The sequence below is a fragment of the Aplidium turbinatum genome, chromosome 7 (genome assembly GCF_918807975.1).
Source record: "Aplidium turbinatum chromosome 7, kaAplTurb1.1, whole genome shotgun sequence".
NCBI lineage: Eukaryota > Metazoa > Chordata > Ascidiacea > Aplousobranchia > Polyclinidae > Aplidium > Aplidium turbinatum.
In genome coordinates this window covers 20,346,047-20,369,125 of record NC_137478.1, presented here as the reverse complement: position 1 = coordinate 20,369,125, position 23,079 = coordinate 20,346,047, and the positions used below count along the sequence as shown (strand labels likewise).

Genomic DNA, 23,079 nt, shown 5'->3' with positions numbered 1-23,079 from the left:
AGAAAGTTACGTTGACTAAAACTACACAATTCTACTAACAAATCAAAACTAACTTCAAAATTGTGACGTAAGATTTTAAAACACGCTGTAAGTGTTCAGTTTCCACAACGGCTGATTAAGTGGTTACCTGCAGTCTAAATCTAATTCCGTTTGTTGGATGCATTTGATATTACCTATAGGCTACTGACAGTAATTCTTTTGTTTTTAGAACATTTTGGAAAAATACATTTAGTCGCATTGCAATCATTCTTTTATTTATTTAAATCTTGCATTCAAAGTTGACACATTCATGTTGAAAACATATAAAAGAAAATTTACACAAATTAACACGACGTAAATAAAAACTGGTGCTACAGAAGAATACTAAAAGTATCATTTTTATAAAAAGCACATCACAAACGAAGCAATTAGGAAAAGAATCTGAGTGCAAGATAGATGGGCAAGCGACTTAGCAAAACAAAAGATGAAATTTGCGGGACATATTTCGAGAGGATCGGCAGGGCAGCTACATCAATTGGTCTTTAAATGTGTGGTGGAAGGAAGGAGGTGCAGGGGAATAGAAGGAGACGGAGATGATATAAAACAGTGGGATGACCTGTCAAGCATCGGAGAAGCAAAAAGAGTAGCGGAAGAACGTGAGTGGAAGCAAATGACAGCCAACCTTCGGATCGGAGACGGCACGTGATGATGATGATGAAATAAAAGCTGAAAGCTCGTGATAAACCACTATTGCCACAGCAAGCAAACCCGCAGCATTTGGCCTAAACAGATTGTTCTATCCACACTTGTGAAGTAAGTAACGATGAAGGTGCTTAAGCAAAGCTCATTTTATTAGATAAGTTGTAATGTTGTAACTGCAATCATTAGCTGTAACAGTCCTTCTTCTTGGTTTGATAATTTATTTGTCAGTTGTTCCAGATAATCGAAATGCCAATCAAAAATGTGAATAAAATTGAAATACAGATTAAAGAATACAGGAGGAAAAACTTGCATGAGAGAGGTTCAATGTTTTATAACTTTATCATCAACGCGCAGCCGTGAGTTCACCTACCTGCTGTATAGTGACGTAAAAAGGTATTTGTTTTAGACACCCACAGCAGAATTGCAGGGAGACATTGAAACAAATAGAAAGTCTATTTCTTCCATCCTGTCAGCGTCAGAAGGGAAACCATATTTGTTTTGCAACATATTAATTAGTAACTTTAGCTACGTAGCCTATCAATGTTGCTTTGGTTAATGATTAACCAAAAGAACTGGAATAAACGAGCCACTATCTCTAAACTTTAAAAGCAAGATCCTTGTAATGTTTCATAGCAGTCTTGCGTATGGACTAGGCTACACGTATACCTGTCTGATGTCAGCAGATGTTTTAGTTCCTCATTTAAAAAAATTAAAACTGAGTCGCCTATCGGATAACATTTGGTCCGGAATTGATTTGCTTCAGTATTTTTTGTTAAAGTAGCTTAGTGCAACCTACAATTAGCCTAGATCTTTTTTGAGAAAAGTTTCGTAACTTATGAAAGCAAAAATTGGAAAAGTCAGTTGTTGCATTAATTTATATTTAAATATTTGAGTTTGGCATTTGAAAAAAGATAGGCTGTTTCATCTTCTTGAATGAGTAACCTAAATCGTTGAAAATGTTGTCATTGACTTTGACAAAGCTAGGTTGCGATGCCTCAGCAGCTTTTAATTTGAAGTAGTTTCCTTTTCGGTTTGCAATTTTGGAGTGCAGCTTTTTTAACAATCAATACATTTTTGTCAACACTGCAATAATCAACACAATCAAGTTGTATTTAACAAACTTTCATTGTATAATTAAAAACATTTTTGTCTGTGAGATGACAAAAAATGCAGGGTAATTCGAGTTTTGTCACCAAAGTAAAAAATAGGTCTCACGAAAAGATCGATATATTTTCTGGCAAGCAATCATCAGACTACACCAAACAGCTATATCATGCCTGTAGCCTATCAGACAAGTAGGCTACGCATGCTTTTGATTGAGGTCAATAAATCAATCAAAACTAAGAATATTCAGATTTTTTTTCGGTATTCTACATCACTTTGCAATATTGATGGTCGCGAAAGGAATGGAAAATTGAATAGAAAAGAAAATTCATTGTAAAGTAGAATTAATTTTCAATTTTGGCGCTTGTATGGTTGTTTTCACATTGCACTGTTAGGCCTACGCAAAATCTTGCAAAAAATTAAATTATTTGTTTAACGAACTATATTAATATTACCTTTTGTTTAGCAAAATTATTTTGAAAAATTGCTCCTAAAGTAGCTACTGATTAAATTGAAAAATCTTTACGTTAAGTTGCCTTTGCAAGGTCAGTAATCTATTGTTTTTGACTGCCGGATCTGATAAAACGAAAAAAGGGAAATGGCAAAAGCGGTTTACTCTTTTGGCGTAGCTCTTGCTCTTCTTGCTACTGTTGGAATCATATACACTCTGGCTTCCAAAGAATGGAAGCGAAACTCTCAAGTCGATTCACAAAGCAGTGCAATGGGTGTTGAGCAATATCAAGGCTTATGGGTTCGTTGCACGGTCCCTTACCCAGGACAGATTCGATGCGATCAATACGACAAAAGTCTCATTGGGCTGGACGGTAAGTGGTCTTCGTTAGTTGGTGATTTCAATGTGACATGGTTTAGGCTATATTTGCAATTGAAGCAACGGGTTTTACAGGTGAATTATGTCGGTTAGATTGCTTTCGTCAAGCGAAGTAAAAAGAAAGTCAAGTCTACAATAGCCTACTTTTGCTGCGTCAATGTGAGATATTTTCTGGTGAATTATTGCCAAATTTATGTTTTATTTACCTTCTATTGTAACAATACCAGTCATGTAAATATTGCATCATATTTGACGTGCGCTGCTGAGTCACTGAGTCATAATATTTCACAAACTTATTGACTGCGTAGGCGTTATCTATTAGTGACAATTTTAATTTCGCTTGTGTAATTTTTTGTGACTTCAGCGCATCGCTTCATATGTTTTCGATGATTCTGTAAATGAATTCCTCTATGGAGCCTATGCTGTCACATACGAGTACAATATGTTGTGTATATTTTATATTTTCTGAGCTTACTGTGTCAAATTTTGCAACTGTGCAGAAACAAAAACCAAATGCTGCAGCAAGCAAAGAAAGGGCCTACACCACAATACCTAACGCTTCAAAACAAAAGCACTAGGCCTATAGCAAGCTAACATGTAGCCTAGTAGGCCTACAAGATCCGAAACAACAATCTGATTTAATGAATTCGTTTTTCTTAAAAGATCACATCATTTTTTTTGATGTTCTGCGTATCCACAACTTATTCTTGATTTAATTTCGATGCTAAAAATGGAAAATATTGAATTTCTGAGACTCAACCAAGCATGGTTTTATTGAATGTGGGCTACTATTTTAAAATTTGTTTCTACGCTAAATATAAAATAGTTGGAGATAGTTAAACGGCATCGTGAGGTTCTTTATCAACAAGCAGGATAATTTTTGCTGCAAAAAGCAGCGCAACTAACTCAACTTTGTTTGTATTTTTCATTTGACTTCATTCTTGAACTGATCTTCATAAAATCCAGCAAACTTACAAGCACAACGTGCTTTGATGTGCATCGCCACAATTTTTTCCATATTTGGAATTATTGCTGGAGTAATTGGAATGGATTGCATATCTGCCATGCGAGGCACTAATGCTAAGGTGTGGACAAGCCGCAGCGGAGGTGGACTTATGTTTCTGGCAGGTACCTTACAGTCCATTTTTAGTAGCACAGAAGACTGTTTGATAGTCCCAATGTAGAATCTAATTCCTAAGCCTACAAGCAAGTTATTTTATGTGAAGAGCTTTATTTTGTTTAGATTAAAAATGTATTTGTGAAAAATCCTAATTAAGACAATTTTTTATTGCATTTTTTTTCGTTTATGCATAAGATAGGCTACCATGAATAATAAGTAGGTCCATCTTACCAATCAAAACAGTGTTTAATTACTGTAGCGTTTAAATAAACTCGCATTAACAGTTTCTTTGTGCATTAAAATGAAAAATGGTCCATAGAATCCAAAAACTTTCCACTCACTGCTATATTACGTTTACAAACACTCCAATATAACTATTGATTAAACCGTGACCTTTTTTACTGTTGGCGCTGTCACTCATCTCGGGCAACACTTGTTTAACATTAAGCCCATAGAGTTGAACATGAAGTGGAGCCGAAGTTTGCCAGATTTTCAAAAAATAATTTATAGATTTGGAGTTTCATTTGTCACAAAAGTTTCGGAGTGGAGTGGATTCGGAGTTTGGTTCAGCAACTTTGCTCTTTAGTAAAATCAAATAAGTCACGTATATTCAGATCAATTTGTTTTTATATCTGACCATCACAACGAAAAACAGTAGGCTATATGCCAAACATAGCAGAGGTCTAGAAAAAGTTAGAAGCGACTTAACGCTCACCATTCTACAGTAGTTATGTTTGTGGAAAAATGTACTCATGATTTTCAACTTTACGGCGATGCGACTAAGTTTACGCCACCAAAAACATTTACGTGCCACTAAAGTTCATCAAATATTTTTGCACACCTGACTGGAACTATTTTGTGTTTACGTATTGTGGCATTGGCCATTATCACGTCACCTCATAATTTGATTTTGGAGTGGAGTGGACTCCAAGCTTAAAATAATGAGATTTTTTGGAGTCGGATTGGAGTTTGGCCTTATGGATTAGGAGTGCAGTCGGATTCTCAAAAATCACATTACGCTCAACAATGCAAGCCCAAGTTCAAGAATTGATCATGAGGGTGACACTAACAAGGAAGCCAAAATATTTTTCAATCTTAATTTGCGTTATTAAGGGACTACCAAAGACACTGTCTGTGGCTCAGTGGTTATCGCCTTCGCCTCTGGTGAAATAGCCCTGGTTTCGATTCCAGGTCGGGTCATACCAAAGATTTTAAAAAGGGTACCGATTGTGTTCTTTCTTGTATAACGCAGTGAGGATAAATCGGGTAATAATCTGGTGACATAGAAGGTAATTTGATACACTTTTAACATTTTTGCCTGTTAACTGAAAATTACGTGACACAAACTATTGATTTTAAGCTGAAATGAAAGTCTGATCCCTTACACACTTTTTAAAAACATTTTCACTTTTCTTTTTTTGCTACTTTTTTTTAATTGAAATTTTAAAACCGTCACTCAAGTGTATCAATTTACCTTCCGCGGAAGGTAAGTTGATACACCCGGAAGGTAATTTGATACAGTAAAACTAATACAGAAATCTCCTTTGACAGCAAAGGAATAAATGAAAATTTAATATGTGGTTGGCGTGCTTGGGTGCAAGGATGACTGTTGAGGCCTATGTGTGCGGCAAAGCTTCTGCTGCAGGATGGACATGGGAAGGATGATTGGCTGGAGTTCTTATTCAAGGGGGGTGCTTTGCGCTTTTCTCATTTTTTGACAGCAGATAGCGTGTAGGCCTACGAAAGCCTATATAATAGTTGTTTCCCAAAGTAGCAGGTCTTGTTAATAAAAAATAACTTATTTAAATCAACTAAATCAATGACAACATTTATTACAGTCACAAAAAGAATTTAATATTCTGTATCAATTTACCTTCTCCACATGTATCAATTTACCTTTTTCAAAAAAAGTTATAAAATTCTGATTTTTGTATGCTTGGATGCACATTGCAGAAAAAACGTGACATGCCCTTGAAGCCTTATCAATCAACTGTCAAATGAGTTTGGTTTCATTTTTTAGGAACTTTTCTTTAATTTTCCAGACGAAAATAATCATGAGTTAAAATTTTTACAAAAATACTCAAAAAACACACTTTTACAATTTTATGCCATAAAAGCACGAGTTAGCTGCATGGTGAAATTTTTGTAGGCATTGTTTTCACAGATCTTCCACCTAATGACAATATTTTTGACTAATATTTTTTGTACATTTCTGTAGGGGGGGTGTATCAAATTACCTTCCGTATCAAATTACCTTCCCTTCCCCTATCACCCTCTTCCAATCTGTCTTGAGCCAGCATGGAAACAATACGGCTCATGAAATCACATGGAACCCTGTCAAGTAACCCATGTTGATGCACAATCTGCTGCAAGCAGAGATAACGAATGATTATTAAAGACACTGTCTGTGTTCGGTGTAGAAGTTTCTATTTATTGATTCTGTCAGACGCTGTCGCTATTAGGCCCCAGGTCTGATCGTGACCACCCCTATGCAATTCAAAGTACGAGGCACTATCGTCATGTTTGCTTGCGTACTGAAGGCGTGTACAGTGAGAACACTATGACAGCACAACAATGTTTGTACACTTACGTTTAGAGCCTAAAATATAGCTTACTTTCGAAAAGCAATGCCCAGCCATATACAAGCTCTTACTTTTCAATGAAAAGAGATCTGGTTAAGAGTAAGAAACATTTTGAAACTTTAGTAGCCTAGTAAGAATAAAATTAATAATTGTTTACCAGAAAACATCCCTATCGCTTACAATTTTTGTTTGTAAAAGTTCACTCTCTTTCTAGAAACAGTTCTTGTGAAAGTGTAGACCTAGTAAGACCATTGATGACCTCCGGTTATAAGTTGAGCTAATGGTTTGAATATATCAATGAGTAATTGGGTAGGCTATATTACATCAATTATATTAAAGCGTGCCCAACCTTTCTTTCCCAAGATCTACTTTTTAAGTAACCAACCCCTCCACGGTCTATAGGCCTACGTCCAACATCAACATCATAAACTATACTCATTTTCATTAGCGCGTAATCACTCGTAATCATGAGCAGTTCCACTGAATAACAACATGTCAACTTTTCAGCTATACAAAAACTACCAGTGATATCGACTCTTCAGAACTAAACATAAGTTACAAAAAACTTCTTCTTCAGGACAAACAGAAGAAAAAGTAGAAACAAAAAAATAAACCAGATAGCTACAAAACAATTCAATTGGAGTGTTTAAAAAGGAAATCACTCCCCTTTGTAGTGGCAAACCTGATAAGATAGCGATTTCTCTGCAGCATTATAATAGAAAACTATTGAGGGGGTGTTGCTCTCTTTATGGTTTCCAGAAAACAATTCTTTCTGATAAAATTGCATACTTATCAACTGCGCACAGTCTGTCATTCTTCAAAAGTAAAATCTAACGTAACCTACAAAACTTCAGTTCAGTTGTTTTACAAACTCACCAGGCTATCTGCTAGACTTACCACAAAACTTACTGTTGGGAAAATCAGACGACTGGGAAGCTTAAATATACTTTCGCCATTGCAGGATGTTTTTAAAGTATTTCTTACAGCACCCGCGGTCGATTTAAAATCCATCTCCCTTCTACTAGTAGATCTCCCTTGACTGGTTGGGCACGCCATCAAGCAAGAGATGTAGGCTTATCATAGTCACACGTTAATTCCAGACATTGTACTTTTAGTTTTCGGAACGTATTGCCTACGTAAGTTGCTGCTACGTCAAGCCTTTTTTTTTACGATTCAGCTAAATGTGCTCGCTTCCCTTCTTTAACAGATGAAGATTAACCAACAAACAGAAAACATTGTAATTAATACTTTTTCTCAACAGGAGTATTAACAGAAGCCGTCGTTTCGTGGTATGCTGTTGAAGTCACACGACAGTACCAATTCAACAATATATACCAGCAGCAGCAGCAAGCTGTTTTTGTCTATGTATATGGTGCAGCTCTTTATGTCGGCTGGGTGGCAGGAGTAAGTAGTCGTTCTGATACGAACCTGTTTCAAAGCTTTGGTTTATGAACTTTCTGACTTACAGCCTTATGAACTGTTGGACTGACATAACTAATAAGTTTCAAGTTTTCTTTCCACCTCATGCCAGTCAAAACTGGTGAAAAAGTCTGAAAAAAAAGTTTGAAACTGGTGGCTGACTATCTGGACAAGTGGAGGCTCAAACTGAATGCGTCGAAAACAACAATCTCTGCTTTCCATCTAAATAATCGGGAATCTCAGCGTCAACTGTCTGTCTCGCTAAAAGGAAATCCTTTACCATACACTGCAAACCCAACTTACCTTGGAGTAAAACTTGACCGGCAGTTGACCTACAGACCCCACATCGAGTCACTCCGTGCCAAGGTTACCTCGCGAAATAACCTCTTGAGAAGCCTAGCAGGAACAGGATGGGGAGCCCGAGCACCAACCTTGCGTACAAGTGCACTAGCCTTGGTCTACAGCTCAGCCGAATATGCCTCAGCTGTATGGAACCGCAGCAGACACACAAAAAAGATGGATGTGTGCATTAACGTACCTTGCGCATCATCACTGGCTGACTCCGCCCCACACCTACTGCTTATCTGCCAACTTTGGCTGGCATTGCTCCTGCTCATGTCCGTAGGGAAGAAGCCTCTCACAAACTGGCTCTACATGCGAGACTCGATCCTCAACACCTTCTCTACAGTCACTCCCAAACAAATGGACCAGTCAGACCTCAACGCCTATCATCAAGGCGCCCATTCCATCGATATGCTACACAACTTGTGGATAAGAACTTCAGCTGCATGGAAACATGGACCCAAGAATGGAACGAGCTGCCACATATCCCTCCCCAGTTTTCAGTTATGCCAGCACTCTCCATCCCTCCTGGAGCAGACTTCTCAAGAAAGGCATGGGTCACATTGAACAGGATCAGATGTGACGTTGGCTGTACTGGAGCTAATTTGTTTAGGTGGGGGTTGCATAATTCGCCGATATGTGTCTGCGGAGCGGTAGAACAAACAATGCAACACATACTCCACGAATGTCCCATCTTACGGCCCCCAAGTGGAATCACTGGTATTCGACAACTGGACCCAACTACCGTATCTTGGCTGGACGAGGAGGCATTGCCAATCTAAGCTACTGCAAGTCAAACGAGAAAAGAAGAAGAACTAATAAGTTTAATTTTAATCTCAGTCTTAAATTTTGAACGGGATTGGTCGGTTTGATGTAGCCTATTAGCAGGGACGGAACCAGCACAAAATTTTGAGACGGAGCAAATAACATGTGAGTATGCCTGGCGACGCGTCACCGAAGGCGGAGTACGCACAGGGAGGTCTAGGGAACCTCTCCAGACATTTTAGAAAACATACCTTAAGATTACGCATTTTGAGAGGATTTTCAGCCTAAATCAATAGTAGTAGCCTAAAACTTTGTCAAATGATGGTTTAATAGAGTGTAAGTTTTTATTTGAAATATTTCGATATGCCCTGACTACGCCTCTGTGTATTAGCTATATAGTTGTATTGCATTACAAATATAAGTTTGTAGCCCAACTACCTTAGTCTACATTGTTTACTTTCCTGTAGGCTATGAGGCTATGAAGAGATTATTACTAGGTATGCAAAGATACAGCTACTTCAAAGTAAGGACCTAACAGAGAAATAAGCATTCGACTCTTTATTTTAAACGAATACATGCTGTCTGCAATTTGAATTTGCTTTTGTATTTTTTTTAGTTCTTGGCAATAGTATCCGGATTACTATTGGCTTTCTGCGGCGAACATCCCGAAGATGTACAGGATGATTACCGCTACACCTATAAACCAAGCAGCAAACCTCCTACCAGAGCAGCTGAATATGTTTGAATTGACATTACATTTTGTACACACCACCTTGGCATTTTGTTTCTTTTTGCTACCATAGTAGCCAACAAGATCACGATAACGTATAGGCTACAATAGCCGCCGTCTATATAATAAACCATTTTGTTTTGTATTTGTGTTTTGTCATGCAGCTGTAGACTTACTGATTTTCTTAATGTGATGTTTTTTCCCTTTGGAAAGTAAAAGCCAAGAATCATATTTGGTTCGATAAGCAAGTTGTAATGTGCTCTAAGCAGCACACGCTGAAAAACGTCGATGTTTTGATTTGGGCGTTAACTGCTTTTTACTGCTATGATGAATCCAGTTGTTCAAAGAAAACAAATTGAAATATGTTACTTTTGGTTACATAATGTATTACAGTCTATATAATGCACGTTAAACTGAAAATATCTGTGATGTTACAATTCCATGCACATCATGCTGGTTACAAAATTTAACAATCAAGCCGAGCTACAAAAATGCTAAACGAGTTTTTAAAACTGGTGGATCCGATGCGACCTCATGTGCAGACTGTAAGTTGTTTATGTATTGAATTGAGATGATTGACTTTGATGAAAAAAAAAACATGGTGTGATAAATTGCAAATGAAAAGATTGATAAACCTTATTGTTACTATAAAGCATCTTCATCAGCAAGTAGTGATCGTAGGTTATTGTTGCGTGATTTATTTGGCCACTTTATCTCAATTTTTCAATAAAATGAGTTTCTTGACTTGACTTTTATTCCATACAAGTTATATTTACGTAACTTAGATATTTTTGAAAAATCAATGGTTCCACAATAGGGATTTATTTACACGAGTGATAGCTGAAAATATCATTCCAGCTTAAATAAACCGGGTGCCAAAACACAATCCGATTGGACTTCATTTGTGACTGAAAGCACTTCAAAAATACACCATATTGAGACTACTGACTAATATCATCATCTACAACGCACTACTGTAGGCCTACGTGTACATAAATCTCATCACGAAATTTTTTTACAATAGAATTAATTTTTTTGAAATTCGTATTTATGTATGATCTTCAACGGATATTCCTCAACCCTGTATTAAAAGATTTAGTCAAATCAGTAAAGACAATGCAGAGGTCTTGTCATCGCGCCATGCATACGAAGCTCTCAGTCTCAGCGAAATCCACATTCCACACTGCTTGAGAAAAGCCCCTGCTCGAGGTAATTTACAGTAGAAACCATATCAAGCATTAAATTCTATCAACCGACAGCAAGAAGATTGTTCATTCTGTTGGTTGCAGCTCAGCTAGAGAATTTTCTTGTGTTTATAAGTATAAAGAATAGAAATACGTCTAAAATCCTAGACAAGCAGACTATAGGCTACCCATTTACTTCATCTAACCTTCTAGTCATTAGTGAAATGAATCAGCAAACTACAATAGTCAACAAGTGCTTGTCTTCGTAATTTGTAAACCTTTGCTGTGCAGTAGCATGTCTCTGGACTTATACCAAAAATACAACCCTGATGTTTGTTGAACTTCACTGACTTTTGGAAGAGCATCAAGGGGTTAATAGAAACCTGACAGAGGCGTGCAATTGGCTTCGTTGTTGATCTTTCAAAGTTGATCGAGAACGTTGTGGAACTGTGCTGTAGGTACAATGGTACATCTATTAAAATTTTCTAGTGACTGAAGTTGTCCCATTGACGTTGAGAAGAGGCCGTGGTTTAATGATAGAGGAGCAATAGCATCGTATTAGGGCTGTATATAGGCTACTGTAAAAATACTTTGAATCAGATCGGCTTCCACTAATCATAATCCTACGTAGCCTATGCACTCCAACAACATAGGCTACGTTAACAAATTCCAACTCAGATTTCTCGGTCATCTTCAAACATGAAGAAAAAATACACCAACATCATCACCATTCTTCTTGTCTTGACTGAAAGGTGAAATAAAATAGATAAAAAAACTAAAAATTTAACAAAAGGCCAGATATACAGATAAGAATCAAGAGCGGATAATCGTTCTTTGTAATGCAAAACAATACATTTAGTGCAGTTAGTACTGTAATGATTCAGCAGACCATAAACACTCATTCTGGTAGATTAATGCCGACTGTACACAAAATAGCGATGCATAAGAAAAATTTGTTCGGGTTATTTTTTGTTTTTGGAAATGAAATTAAGGAAACACTGCAACGACTTGTAGTCTATAGCGGTAGGCACTTTAACTTAGGACAGTTTTCCGTGCGAATCAGCTACCACCATTGGTCAAGAAAGGCAGGACAATTTTCTTCATAAACTCAATTGATTAAAGTCATTAAGATCCTTCTTGCACTCAGCCGGGAGTCGAACCAGGTTTGCATGATCGGAAGACCAACGCCTTATCCGTTGCGCCATCCCACTTTAGTAGCATACATTTGGTACATTTAGTAGGATACACTGATAAACTTGTAGTAGCATGCATTTTGACAATGCAAAACAAAAACATAACTGATGTGATGACAAAGTTCACAACAGACATCAAGTAATCAGATAAAAGTTAAAATTTTGATAAACACTGTAGCCTACTTCACAATGGCAACCAAGATCGCACTTGTCAAGTGAAAACGTTCATCTGCTGCAATACTTCAAAAATTTGCTCACGCGATTTCATGCTAGCCTGTTTTGCCAGTTTTTCGTATTATGTTTGCACAAGTTATTGCATAAGATGTTCTCCAAATGGATCTTACGTAACTTTCAAACTGTAGATTTTCTCAGAAACCAGGTCTCGTTCGAAATGCAATTCTTTGCTATCAGATTGAATTGTCACTTCACTCGACAGCACGAAGTGCAATGCAGATCTACAAAAATAAAAGTAGGCCTATTAAGTTACGCTTCCCTATTTACGTCATCGTGTACCTCAGCCTAAAAACTATACGTTAAATCAGCAAAGCTGGAGTGTCGGTCTACATTAATTTTAGATATTTCTATTTTTTTTATTTGAGCAGCTCATAAAGGTAGCTGGGCAATTAACTTTCTGTGAGCGTCCTATAGTCACCAGATGTCTTATGTTGTAGCTGCAATAAATATTCCTATTGCCCCCTACAAGCAGTCCTACAGACAAGTATGATTATTCAAAATCTTTGCATCACTAAAAAAATAAATTTATAAAATAACTTTTTATGTTAGCTAACTCAAGATTTTTTATCTTTTTTTTTATAAAAAAAAATCTAGTTTGATGAAGTTGGAGAGAAGTTTCTTTCTAAATTTTCGACTTGATATAAATTACTAATCTGGGCAGTTAAGAAAATAAATTTGATCCAGTCGGTCTAGTCATAAGAAGCCTCTCATATGCAAAACATCTTCAAAAAAAAAATTGCAAACAATATGCAACGTTTTCTTAATTTCAAGGTCACCCAAAAAATTGGTATTCAAAAGTGATTCGGGGTTCAACCTTACATCTGGACCCTCATGTCAACTGTTAATAATAGGCTACACCCCTAATACACACCTGACATATTTAGGTTGATTGTAAGCTGAAAGTCACATACGCTTTACTAAATTTTTAAATATCTTTACAATAGGAAACTAATTATTGAAACTAAAACTGCAAACTAATTATCACATGTGTCTTAAACCGTAACAAAGTTTTACTTTTTAGTTGAAATAACTACTTGTATCAGTGAGGTAAGTAAAAAGAAAATTATAAGAGGGTAAGCGATTGTTTAGGAGGGCAAGCATTTTAATAATTGAAATAAAGAGTTAGGGTTGTTTGATTTGACACCCAAAATACAGCTAAAATGCAAGTTGTTGAAAATACAGCTACTGAATACAGTCAAACATTTATAAAACTTCATTCAACTTGTAATAAAATGTCATTAAAACGTTGTAATAGAATTAAAAATCCACTTGGGAGGAAGATAATACTTCAGGGAAGAAATTTCTCCCCAAAGCCGCTCGTGGCTACGTCTCTGACTTGTAGTGTATTGTAGGTTATAGTAATTCCACTCTTGGAGTGTGCGCTCAAGCAAAGCATTTTAAGGGCAGCTCTCCACTCAGAGTGAAATAATTCACAAGCAACAGTAGACTACTTCAACAAGCGGAAACTGCATTGCATCAGTCTCTGCAACAGAGCAAACGTCAGTGATTCAAAGACTCGTAGGGGTATGCAAAGTGCTTGGATTAATGTTTCGAAAAGACTATTCTATTCCATGCTTAAAGACGATTACAACCAATCAATTCCTTTGCAAATTTTAATTGTCTTATTTAATATAAGTTGTCATATCCTTTACGTGTATAATTACCTTCTTGTTCTATGTGATTTAACTTTCGCCACACATCGGGTGTATCCATGCGGACCATAGCATGTGCATAACATAACAAGATATTTTTCTTTTAATTTGTGTAAGTAAAGCCATTGTTCACAACGCTGTCTTACTATGCAATTGGATGTAGAAGTGTTCAAAGTATCTGCGAAAAATAAAGTACATGCACATCTCATTTTACTTTCTTTGAATAAGTTTAGTTCTTTAAAAAGGTGGGGTTAGTTTCGAATCAAGCAAGCGTAAAGAAAAATTTAACAAGTAGTTTTATTTGACCACGCAATGAAGATTTCACTATTGATAACAGACACTCTGCTCGTAACTCAGGTTTTGCTTCACCCAAAGGCTACTTATAAATAACCTCAACCACATTTCTTTATTGCAATGCTTTGAAAGATAGCCTACAGGCAGTGCAATGACAAGGTTTGCTAAAATTGATCGCTTGCTACTGTAATTACATGTCGCATCATGCAGCCTAAGCTACGAAAGTGACGCTGCTTTGGAACCGAATCTGGCTTCTCACTAAAAATCGAAAAAAAAAAATTTAATTCAAAAAAGTAACATGCATTTTATTGGAACCTGGCTTTTCAATAAAACTCGATGAAAATTGTCTTCATTGAATATATTGGAAGCACAAGGTTGAGGTGGATTGCGCATGTAGCAATTTGCACAATTGCAACGTATCTGACTTTGAATAAAGTGACATTAACCAAGTGGGTGGTTAAAACTTTTTCTCAAAAGGAAGCACACAAAAAATGGATCACCGTACGCCACTAAAAGCAAGTAATAATCGATTCCAATAATCTATTTTATTAGAAAATAAGAAGTACTGTAGCCTACTTACCACAACTGTAGCATTGAGCAGTTTCATTAAGTGTACACGGTTTTTGAAGAATGGAGCTTGTAACCGGTGGCTTGTGTGTTTCTGTAAATTACAAATAATCGCTTTTTCACAACATAGGTGAGAAGGAGCTAGGGGAAAGGAAAGAGAGCGCACTCCACAGACTTTTCAATTTGTGGAGAATTTGAGCAAGTGTGATGAAAATTTAGAAAGTGAACTTCAAAATGTTTTACAAATTTTATTAAGAATAAACTTCTTGATTTCTTAGTTAAATAATTCATCATGATTGACTATTCTTTATTGAATTAAATGTAAGCTGGTATTAAATACATGCAAAATTAGTTATTTAACTAAAATTTTGCATGATTTAAGTTGTAAAAGTTAAAATATAAACGTTGGGGGATTCGTACAAATTTAAGCAGAAAATTTCCAGATACTTTCAACTTTTATCAAAAGTAGCCTAGGCTATATGCTAAACAAGATGTGTTACAATATTGAAAATATTACGTAATTTTAAATATGTATAATAATGCATAGATGTCGCGTGGGGAGATGTTGTTGGGCCATTGAGTCATTTTAGCTTGTAAAATGTTTCTGGTATGAGCTCTTGGAGTTTTTTCTTCACCTTTTGTACTTCATCTTCAGACTACTTTTTTCTGCAGTAGGGTAAATTAAACCACCACAACAAATATTTAAAACCCTCTTTTGCTACGAAAGTGAGATGCAATTTTGACTCGAAAGGGCTGACCAAATATAGCGTTCAATATTCGTGGACAGTTGACTGCATTTACAGCCTATACAATATACATGGCATTGCCAATTAATCCAAAAAATATTACAAAGTTTTCTACTGAAAGACGTATGTTGGGAGAGCTCACTCGACAGTCTTGTAGTCCTAATAAATAGTAAAATTTCAGGTTTAGAATTGGTGCCTTGTTATAATCTTACTTTGATTTGTGCCGTGTAAAGGCAGCTTATCATAGTTTTACGTAGCCTCATGCAAATGATAATTTTTCAACCTACCCTCATGAAAATGTTCTGGGTAAGCCTACGCCCCTACCTGGATCATTGATAAACATTTTGTGTTGTAGGCTATTATAACATTTCTTGATTTAAGACAATTTGTTAAAGTCGTTTTAATTTGTAGGCTACGTGTAAATCAAATCTTCTTCCGATAAAATTCAGGGGTCGGCAACCTTTTTTGCTCTGCGGACCGGTTTCAAAATGAAATTTTTTCGCGGACCGGTCTTTAAAAAAATCTAATGTTCAACCATGAAAATTTATTGCAGCTCATATACTGTAAGGTCATTATTTAATGTGGGCCTTGGGCTTGTTTTGCCTCAACGAGACGATCCCACCTAGGAAATATAGAACTCAACGACACCCGCAATGTTTCTCTCACGTCCAATCTGTTTCGCGGTTTCGTCTTTGTTGCTGCCATTACAGAAAATCCAGACTCGCATAAATAGGATGTCGGAAATGGCAGCAAGGTTTTTAATGCTTTTATGGCAAGGTCAGGGTATTCCGGCAAGACTTTCATCCAAAACGTTGGTAGAGTCGTTGTATGAAAAATAACTTTCAAGCTACCGTCATTAGCAATATCCAGGAGCTGGTCCTGTTGTCGAACAGGTAAGGTCGATTCACCAGGTTTGAAAATAAATGGATTACGGATCCAATCCTTTGCATTTCGAGGGTCTTTAGCGCTTGGAAAATAGCGCTTGAATTCTATTAAAAGAGTAGCCTAAGCAAGTGTCTGCTCACAAGTTCGGAGAACTCTTGCTCAGGCTCACTGTCTTTCAAAGTCTCTGCTAATGTTTGAAACATGTCAAAAACCCCTTTGTTTACGCGCTGCTCCCACAATTTTAGTTTTTCTGTAAACGCAGCCACTTTATCTGCCAACTTGAATACAGTTGTCATTTTGCCCTGAAGTGAAAGATTTAGTTCATTGAGCAGATTGAATATGTCAAACAAGTAGGCAAGTTTGAGAACCCATTTTTCATCAATAAATTTGCTAGCAAGATCTGAATTTTTCTCCAAAAGAAACCTTTGCGGTGGCTCACTTAGTTCAAAAACTCTGTTCAGTGATTTTCCTCTGGTGAGCCACTTTACTTCTGTGTAGGCTACAACAGAAGGCATTTGTGCTCGGCATCCATGTCCTCACATATCTGCTCAAACAGCCGAGTGTTCAGTGCATGCGCTTTTATAAGGTTGATCATTTTTACTACATCATTGAATACACTATGAAGCTCGGATGATATTTTTCGGCTAGCCAGCATTTCTCTGTGAAGTGTGAATGAAACAATGAGTGGCCTCGCACTCTGGTGCGACCTCCTTAATTCGAGCAGTCAAACCAGACAGACGACCAATCATGGCTGCAGCCCCATCCGTACACAGACCGACACAAAAAGACCAGTTTAGTTTCCCTACGAAATACTCATTCAGAGCCTTCCACAGTTCGGAGGCTGTGTTTTTTTTGGCAAATACAAAGCACATAACATGTCCTCATGAACATCCTCTTCATAAAGATATCGAACAAAAACTAGCAGCACAGCTTTGTTTTCCATATCAGTAGATCCATCACGCTGAATCGCAAACCATGGTGACTTCACCAACCGCTCTAACAGTTGAGTTTCAATGTCTATCGCCATGTCCTCAATACGTCTCGCAACAGTGCGCGCAGAAAGCGAAACCTGCGCTATCTTTTTAGCTGCCGATTCTCCTAAAACTTCACGGCAAATATCACTACACGCTGGTAAAATCAATTCTTCTCCGATAGTAAATGGTTTATTAGTCTTAGCGATGCGGTGAGACACCAAGTACGATGCTCTTAGTGCATTTGGCTTTGTTGATAAACCTGTCCTTAGTAATCGTTTTTCAGCTTCGTGATCACTTTTTCTTCTTTCAAAAAAGTCCAAAGGTTTACCTTTTAGTTCGGGATGTTTTGTGTGCAAGTGCCGAATTAGTTTTGAGGGCTTCATAGCGTCGTTTGATAACTTGCTGTTACAAATTAGACAGAGCGGATAAGGTGTTTCGGAATCACAAGTTGAAATGAATCCGTACTTTACATAGGACGACTTATAATGGCGAATGAAAGAAGCCTTCCTTTTTTTTGAGGTTGTAGATGTAGACCCCTCGTTTGCGACATCAGATTTTTCAAATACTGTTGGCCCACGGCCATTTCCAAAAAAACTCAACATAGATGTTTGTTTTGTACTCATTTTTCTCGGATAAATCTGTAATATTTTACCAATTAAGTTTCAGTAACAATTTCTTAGGTCCATCTAATTTACTGAGTGTCGGAATGAGGGTTAATTCACCGTACTACAACCAAAAACCAAATCCAAACCCTAACCCCAACCCTTACTTAATTCTAACCCTAATTCCGAAAAATCGGATATTTCGATATTTTCCTTTCCGACGTTAAGTGTCGGAATTATGGGAATGTTACGGTCTACGGAAACCTAACACTAATCATAACGTTCACCATAAACCTAAATCTAATCCTCAGTCCTCACCCTAAGCTTACCCTTAACTTCCTGATAAATTAGCTTTTATTCTAAATATTCCGATACTCCGACGCTCTTTAAATTAGTTGGACCCCAATTTCTGTAGCAGCTGCTTTGTTAAGTGTTATGCTGGTATTACAGTCTAGTCCTACCATAGTTTGACTTTATGAACTTTTAATCAATAGTCAAACTGCTACTCCCAAAAACTTTTCACACTCACAAATGAATGGTCAACGTAAAAGTTAAGTCACTCTTTTTGAAAATGAATCGCACAGTAACTGTTGTAAAATGGCACCTAGAGAAAAGTTACTATGACGTAATAACAGCATTGCTGCCTCGCCAGTCTCAACAAGCTCAAGAAAATGCACGTGGTAGAGGTTAGCAAGTTTAATGAAGAAAGGACGCCTCTACATGTGTATTGATTAAAAAGATTAATTTGAATTTTTATCAGTTAATCTTAGACCACTATAATAATTCTGAACGTTCACTTAATTTGTAAAAGTATATGAATTCTTCGCGGACCGGCTATGAACTCCTCGCGGACCGGCAGCGGTCCGCGGACCGGTGATTGCCGACCCCTGCGATAAATCACTGACCGCTTTTATTCCCACTTAGGGAGACTCCTGTCATTGCATCTGTCTGGCAAACGTTTTGTTTCAGAATATAGCCTATAGTTTACTTTTTGCAGAAAACTTGTTTGAGGGGACCTTATTGTACTTATATAGCTCAAAAACATTGATTGTTTTTTCAATATTTGTGAAGATAGACAATAAATTCAAAATATACTCGACATACTTCACATTAACCTGCTAGTAGGCTAATATTAACCTAACACACGCCAGCTTACTGATGCATTGACACTGGTATATGCCTTTTTGATTTCCAATACAAGTGCATGTGCATGATCCGTTGGTCCATTTTTCTCCGACTTGGTATGTCCTTCCAGTCTATGTAAACAAACCTAGCTTGACCCAAAATGATAAACAACGACATAGTCAAAAACGAGAAGATAAGCTAACAATGAGCCACATTTAGCCGAGATGCTTATTCATTGCTGAGTTTCAACACGTTAACAAGTTGGCTCACTAGCAATATGCCATGTTTACCAAATGCTGATATACATGGGGTGATACGTAGGCTTGAGCAAGCGTTTGTTGACAACCAGTTCATGGAGATCATCAAAACCCCACGAACAAGTTCGTGTAAATCTGTGGTAATTAGCTGAACTCTACCCGTGTCTGTGGCACGGTTGGTTGGCGTGTGGTAGTAAGCGAAATTAAACAAAAAAATTGTATCTGAATGTGATTGAAGATGGTAGGGGAAGGTATGGACTGATGAGCCACTTTTTCACATTAAAAGCTATAGTTGGTTAACTAATCAATCTATGATGACGAAACTTCCACACAACATAGTGTGATTACTTCAGTATATTGTGTAAAAAATTCAACCACATATAATTATAGGATCAACAAAAATATTTGACAACATTGACGGTGATCAGAGTGGTTCAAGGGTGCAAACGCGTTTGGACCCTTGAACCACCGGGTATGGACCCTTGAACCACTCTGATAAGTTTGACCTTAAAAGATGTTTAGAGCAAATTTTATGATACAATAAATACACTGTCAAATGCGCACACTGCTAACAGTTTGCAGAAATAGATTAAGCAATATTAAACTGCAAAAAGTCGGTTCAAACCTTTTTAATGTCAACTGTTTGTTTTGTCGTTCCTGCAAGTGGTGGGGGGAGGACAAAAACAATTTATAAGGCATCACCAGCTTTGCTAGTCATTTTATAATACTTTACACTCCACTTACAATACACAATAATTTCTAAAATAAAAAATAAATGAAATTTGTTTATTGTCCCTCAATTAGGCATTGTGCTAACCCATGAACTATGTGGTTCAAGGGACAACACTTTTGGTGGATCATCGGTCAGAACTGTTAATGACAAAGTTCCATCTTAGCTTTACTTAATTAAAATGAAGTAAAGTCTAAATGAACTGTACTAAATCCTGCACTATATAGCCCATTACAATTTCTGAATTTTATATCTCGATGCTAGCTGTATTTAAGTTTCTGTAAAGCTCCAAACGCAAATGAGAAATTTTACTAAAACACCTCAAAATCACACCCCACCCTCTAACTTGCAAAATTTTAAAAGATTCCATCCAGAACTTTCCAAGAAATACTATTGAACTAAATGCAACTTATTTAGTTGATAAAAAACCTACTATAAGGTTTTATTCGAATTTGGAAGGGGGTGGTTCATGGGTCAGGTATGGTCATGGGTCCATACCTTCCCCTACATGCATTATATTAACACAAAAGTGTGAAGCACTTTCGAAGAGTTTAACTTGTTTTATCATCTCAACCTTTAAACTCGTGGGGTAGGCTACGGTATATTAGAATGCTACGTAGCCTACACTAGAATTCACGCCGATTATAAATTACATTCTGTGTTTTGCAACATGAAAGTCAAATCTTACCACTGAGTCTTCACATTTATCTCCGGCCTCTGGACAGGTATAAGAATCGTAGCAGTTACACTGATTTTTCGTTGGGGTGCAACCTGGAGGGTAGCGAAATGGTGGACATCTGAACAATGCAATGAGTTCTTTTTATTATTCGAACGGAAAAACCCAGACAGCAAATAGATAGTTTTTTTTTTATATTGGTTGAACATCAAACATCGTGGAACCAATGTAAAAATATTAAAAGGCGCTGATTGATTGGTTGGGAATAGGCTGCCAATTTGAAAAAATACCAAAACCAAAGCTTAAAGTAAAATTGCCTCATTGAGCAGTTCCCATAGGCGTCGCCATTGTCTTTGAAAGCACATGTGCAGTTATACAGACAATCGTCAAAAGAGTGTTGGAATTTGTCTCCCTCCTTGTAAAGAGCTTTGTTGACCAAACATTTTCCTGAAAATAAAACACGATTGGAATATATCAGTAAACTGCAATTTTTAGTCGTTTTTCTAAATGTAAGTAAAACGTTGAACCAAGAGCATCGCTACCCAGTAAACATTTTTCCTTGGCCCAACGTTAACTGACGGTTGTTCGGGTTGGCTGAGGGTAGTGTAGTTTTGTCAACTTTGTTAACTTTTGAAATATTTTAATTGAAGATACCTTCGAAGAATTGTTTAAGTTTTCTTCATGGTATTCCTTTTACAATTGCAATGGGACAATGAAAATATAAAAAAACTGAGAATTAGGAAGTCGTTCTTGCCAATGTTGATGTGCAGTTGTACAGAACGTTGGGCCAACGCCATTATTTGCGGCGAACTACGGTAACTCCTCAATTTTTTTACGTTAGCCCAAAAATTTTAAGATAAGTGGGCCCAACTGCGACGAATGGTGCAAGATACGTTGGGTCAACAAAGGAGCACTATTTTACCAACTGTCACACTGCGTTGGGCCGAGGTACAATGTTTGCTGGGTAAAGAAGCGCTGAGGAACCACCCATGTTAGTTCAATGTTATGATCGGTTTTATTGTTGATTGTTGGGTTTTTATCCTCGAACTGGGAAATCAATTGATATCAAATATGACATCACATACAATATATTAAATACAAGACATAATAACAGAGCCACACAAGTCTTTCAATATAGTCTAAAAAACATGTATGGTGTTTACATAATTACTATTGGTTGACAAGTGATAAGTTGACCTTTAGTAGAAATAATTAGAGCTTTAAATACAGCTAACGAGCTAGGTTTTTATCGAAACTAAATTCAAGGATTAAGTAACATACTGTACAGTAGGCTACTGAAGTCATGACAGACTCACTTTAAAAATTACGAGAAAACAAATAGTAAACATTTAGTTGCACAGCCTAACCCACTTTGTAAATTTCTTTTTGCATTGTTGTTGATCGTGCTGGAACAACTAGCAATAAAAGTGATTGTCAAAATAAAGCTCAAACAAATCTTAATGTGATTTGGCATTTTTTTTTTATTTGCCGTCATCAACTAAACAGAACGTCTTGAGAAAGACTAAATCTGTTCGAAATACGGTAGTTATTAATTAAAAAACAGAGCAGTTAAGTATGCAGACAAGCTTATTTTAGGTTGAATATAAACTGTCCTAAAGTTCGGACATTGACCTCCTATAACTGTTGTCGAGGCAATAAAGTTGACTTTCTTTTAAATACTAATTATCCAACACTCTTGTGATTTTAATCTGAATAAGTATTTGGCATCTTATGTGCATTAGATTTTCTCACACGCATCCTACACTACCACATCACGTTTCTCGATTCTCTACCCATAAGCCTACATCCCCATTCGCTCATCAGTTAAAGAATTGAAATAACTCACTTTAATAAAAGCGCTTGAAAATAAATAATGGTATGAGACCTACAAACTACAGTACAGTAACTTAAGAAAATTCTAAATCTTCAGAGCAGATTACGAACTCAGTCGTATCAGCAAAAACAAAAAAGTCTATATTTTATATTTATTACAAAAACAAACCAAAAAACAATTGGATACGAATGCTACTTAGAATAGTCTAATTGGAAGATTTAAATTTATTCAGCAAATCTATCGTGTTCTGTTAGCCTACGCCTAACTCATGTACATAGAATGACGATAGCACCACACGATAATGAATCTTGCGGTTTGGTACGGAGAGCTCAGCGACAAGACACAGCATTGTGCGTAAAAGTAGCCCACTTCAAGTCGTGTTTTCACAAGATTAACTACATAGCAAAAACTATTATTTTCTCTGCAATACTATTATATACCGACGATGGCAATAATGTGTTAATTTACATACCAAAAAGTAACTTAAAATCTTTGAAACTCTTTCCCCGCACAAAGCCAAACAACAATGGTTCAATAGCTACACCAATTTTTCT

At 36.8% G+C, this 23,079-nt stretch overlaps 2 protein-coding genes across 2 annotated transcripts; one reads left to right on the top strand and one right to left on the bottom strand.

Annotated features, from left to right (window-relative positions):
- Positions 1-2,255: 2,255 nt before the first annotated feature.
- On the top strand, positions 2,256-10,321 carry LOC145774727 (claudin-19-like). The gene is made up of 4 exons (XM_082586025.1): positions 2,256-2,609; positions 3,581-3,742; positions 7,578-7,720; positions 9,459-10,321. The coding sequence occupies exons 1-4, from the start codon at positions 2,384-2,386 to the stop codon at positions 9,585-9,587; spliced, it is 660 nt and encodes a 219-aa protein (XP_082442151.1). The 5' UTR covers positions 2,256-2,383; the 3' UTR covers positions 9,588-10,321.
- Positions 10,322-11,557: 1,236 nt separating this feature from the next.
- On the bottom strand, positions 11,558-21,488 carry LOC145773822 (uncharacterized). Its single transcript, XM_082584950.1, has 7 exons — positions 21,446-21,488; positions 21,009-21,138; positions 20,704-20,812; positions 19,060-19,159; positions 14,710-14,790; positions 13,848-14,013; positions 11,558-12,404 (listed from the first exon to the last, which is right to left on the bottom strand). The coding sequence occupies exons 1-7, from the start codon at positions 21,486-21,488 to the stop codon at positions 12,290-12,292; spliced, it is 744 nt and encodes a 247-aa protein (XP_082441076.1). The 3' UTR covers positions 11,558-12,289.
- Between the last annotated feature and the right edge of the window lie 1,591 nt (positions 21,489-23,079).

Bases quoted from the DNA above. Each gene is read 5' to 3' on its own strand.
- LOC145774727 (XM_082586025.1), top strand. From the start codon at position 2,384: ATGGCAAAAGCGGTTTACTCTTTTGGCGTAGCTCTTGCTCTTCTTGCT. The intron at 2,610-3,580 runs GTAAGTGGTCTT...CATAAAATCCAG, and splicing joins AAGTCTCATTGGGCTGGACG to CAAACTTACAAGCACAACGT. The intron at 3,743-7,577 runs GTACCTTACAGT...TTTTCTCAACAG, and splicing joins TGGACTTATGTTTCTGGCAG to GAGTATTAACAGAAGCCGTC.
- LOC145773822 (XM_082584950.1), bottom strand. From the start codon at position 21,488: ATGGCGTTGGCCCAACGTTCTGTACAACTGCACATCAACATTG. The intron at 21,139-21,445 runs GCAAGAACGACT...TTTTATTTTCAG, and splicing joins ACAACTGCACATCAACATTG to GAAAATGTTTGGTCAACAAA. The intron at 14,791-19,059 runs GTAAGCTGGCGT...TGTAATTTACAG, and splicing joins ATACCAGTGTCAATGCATCA to AAACACACAAGCCACCGGTT.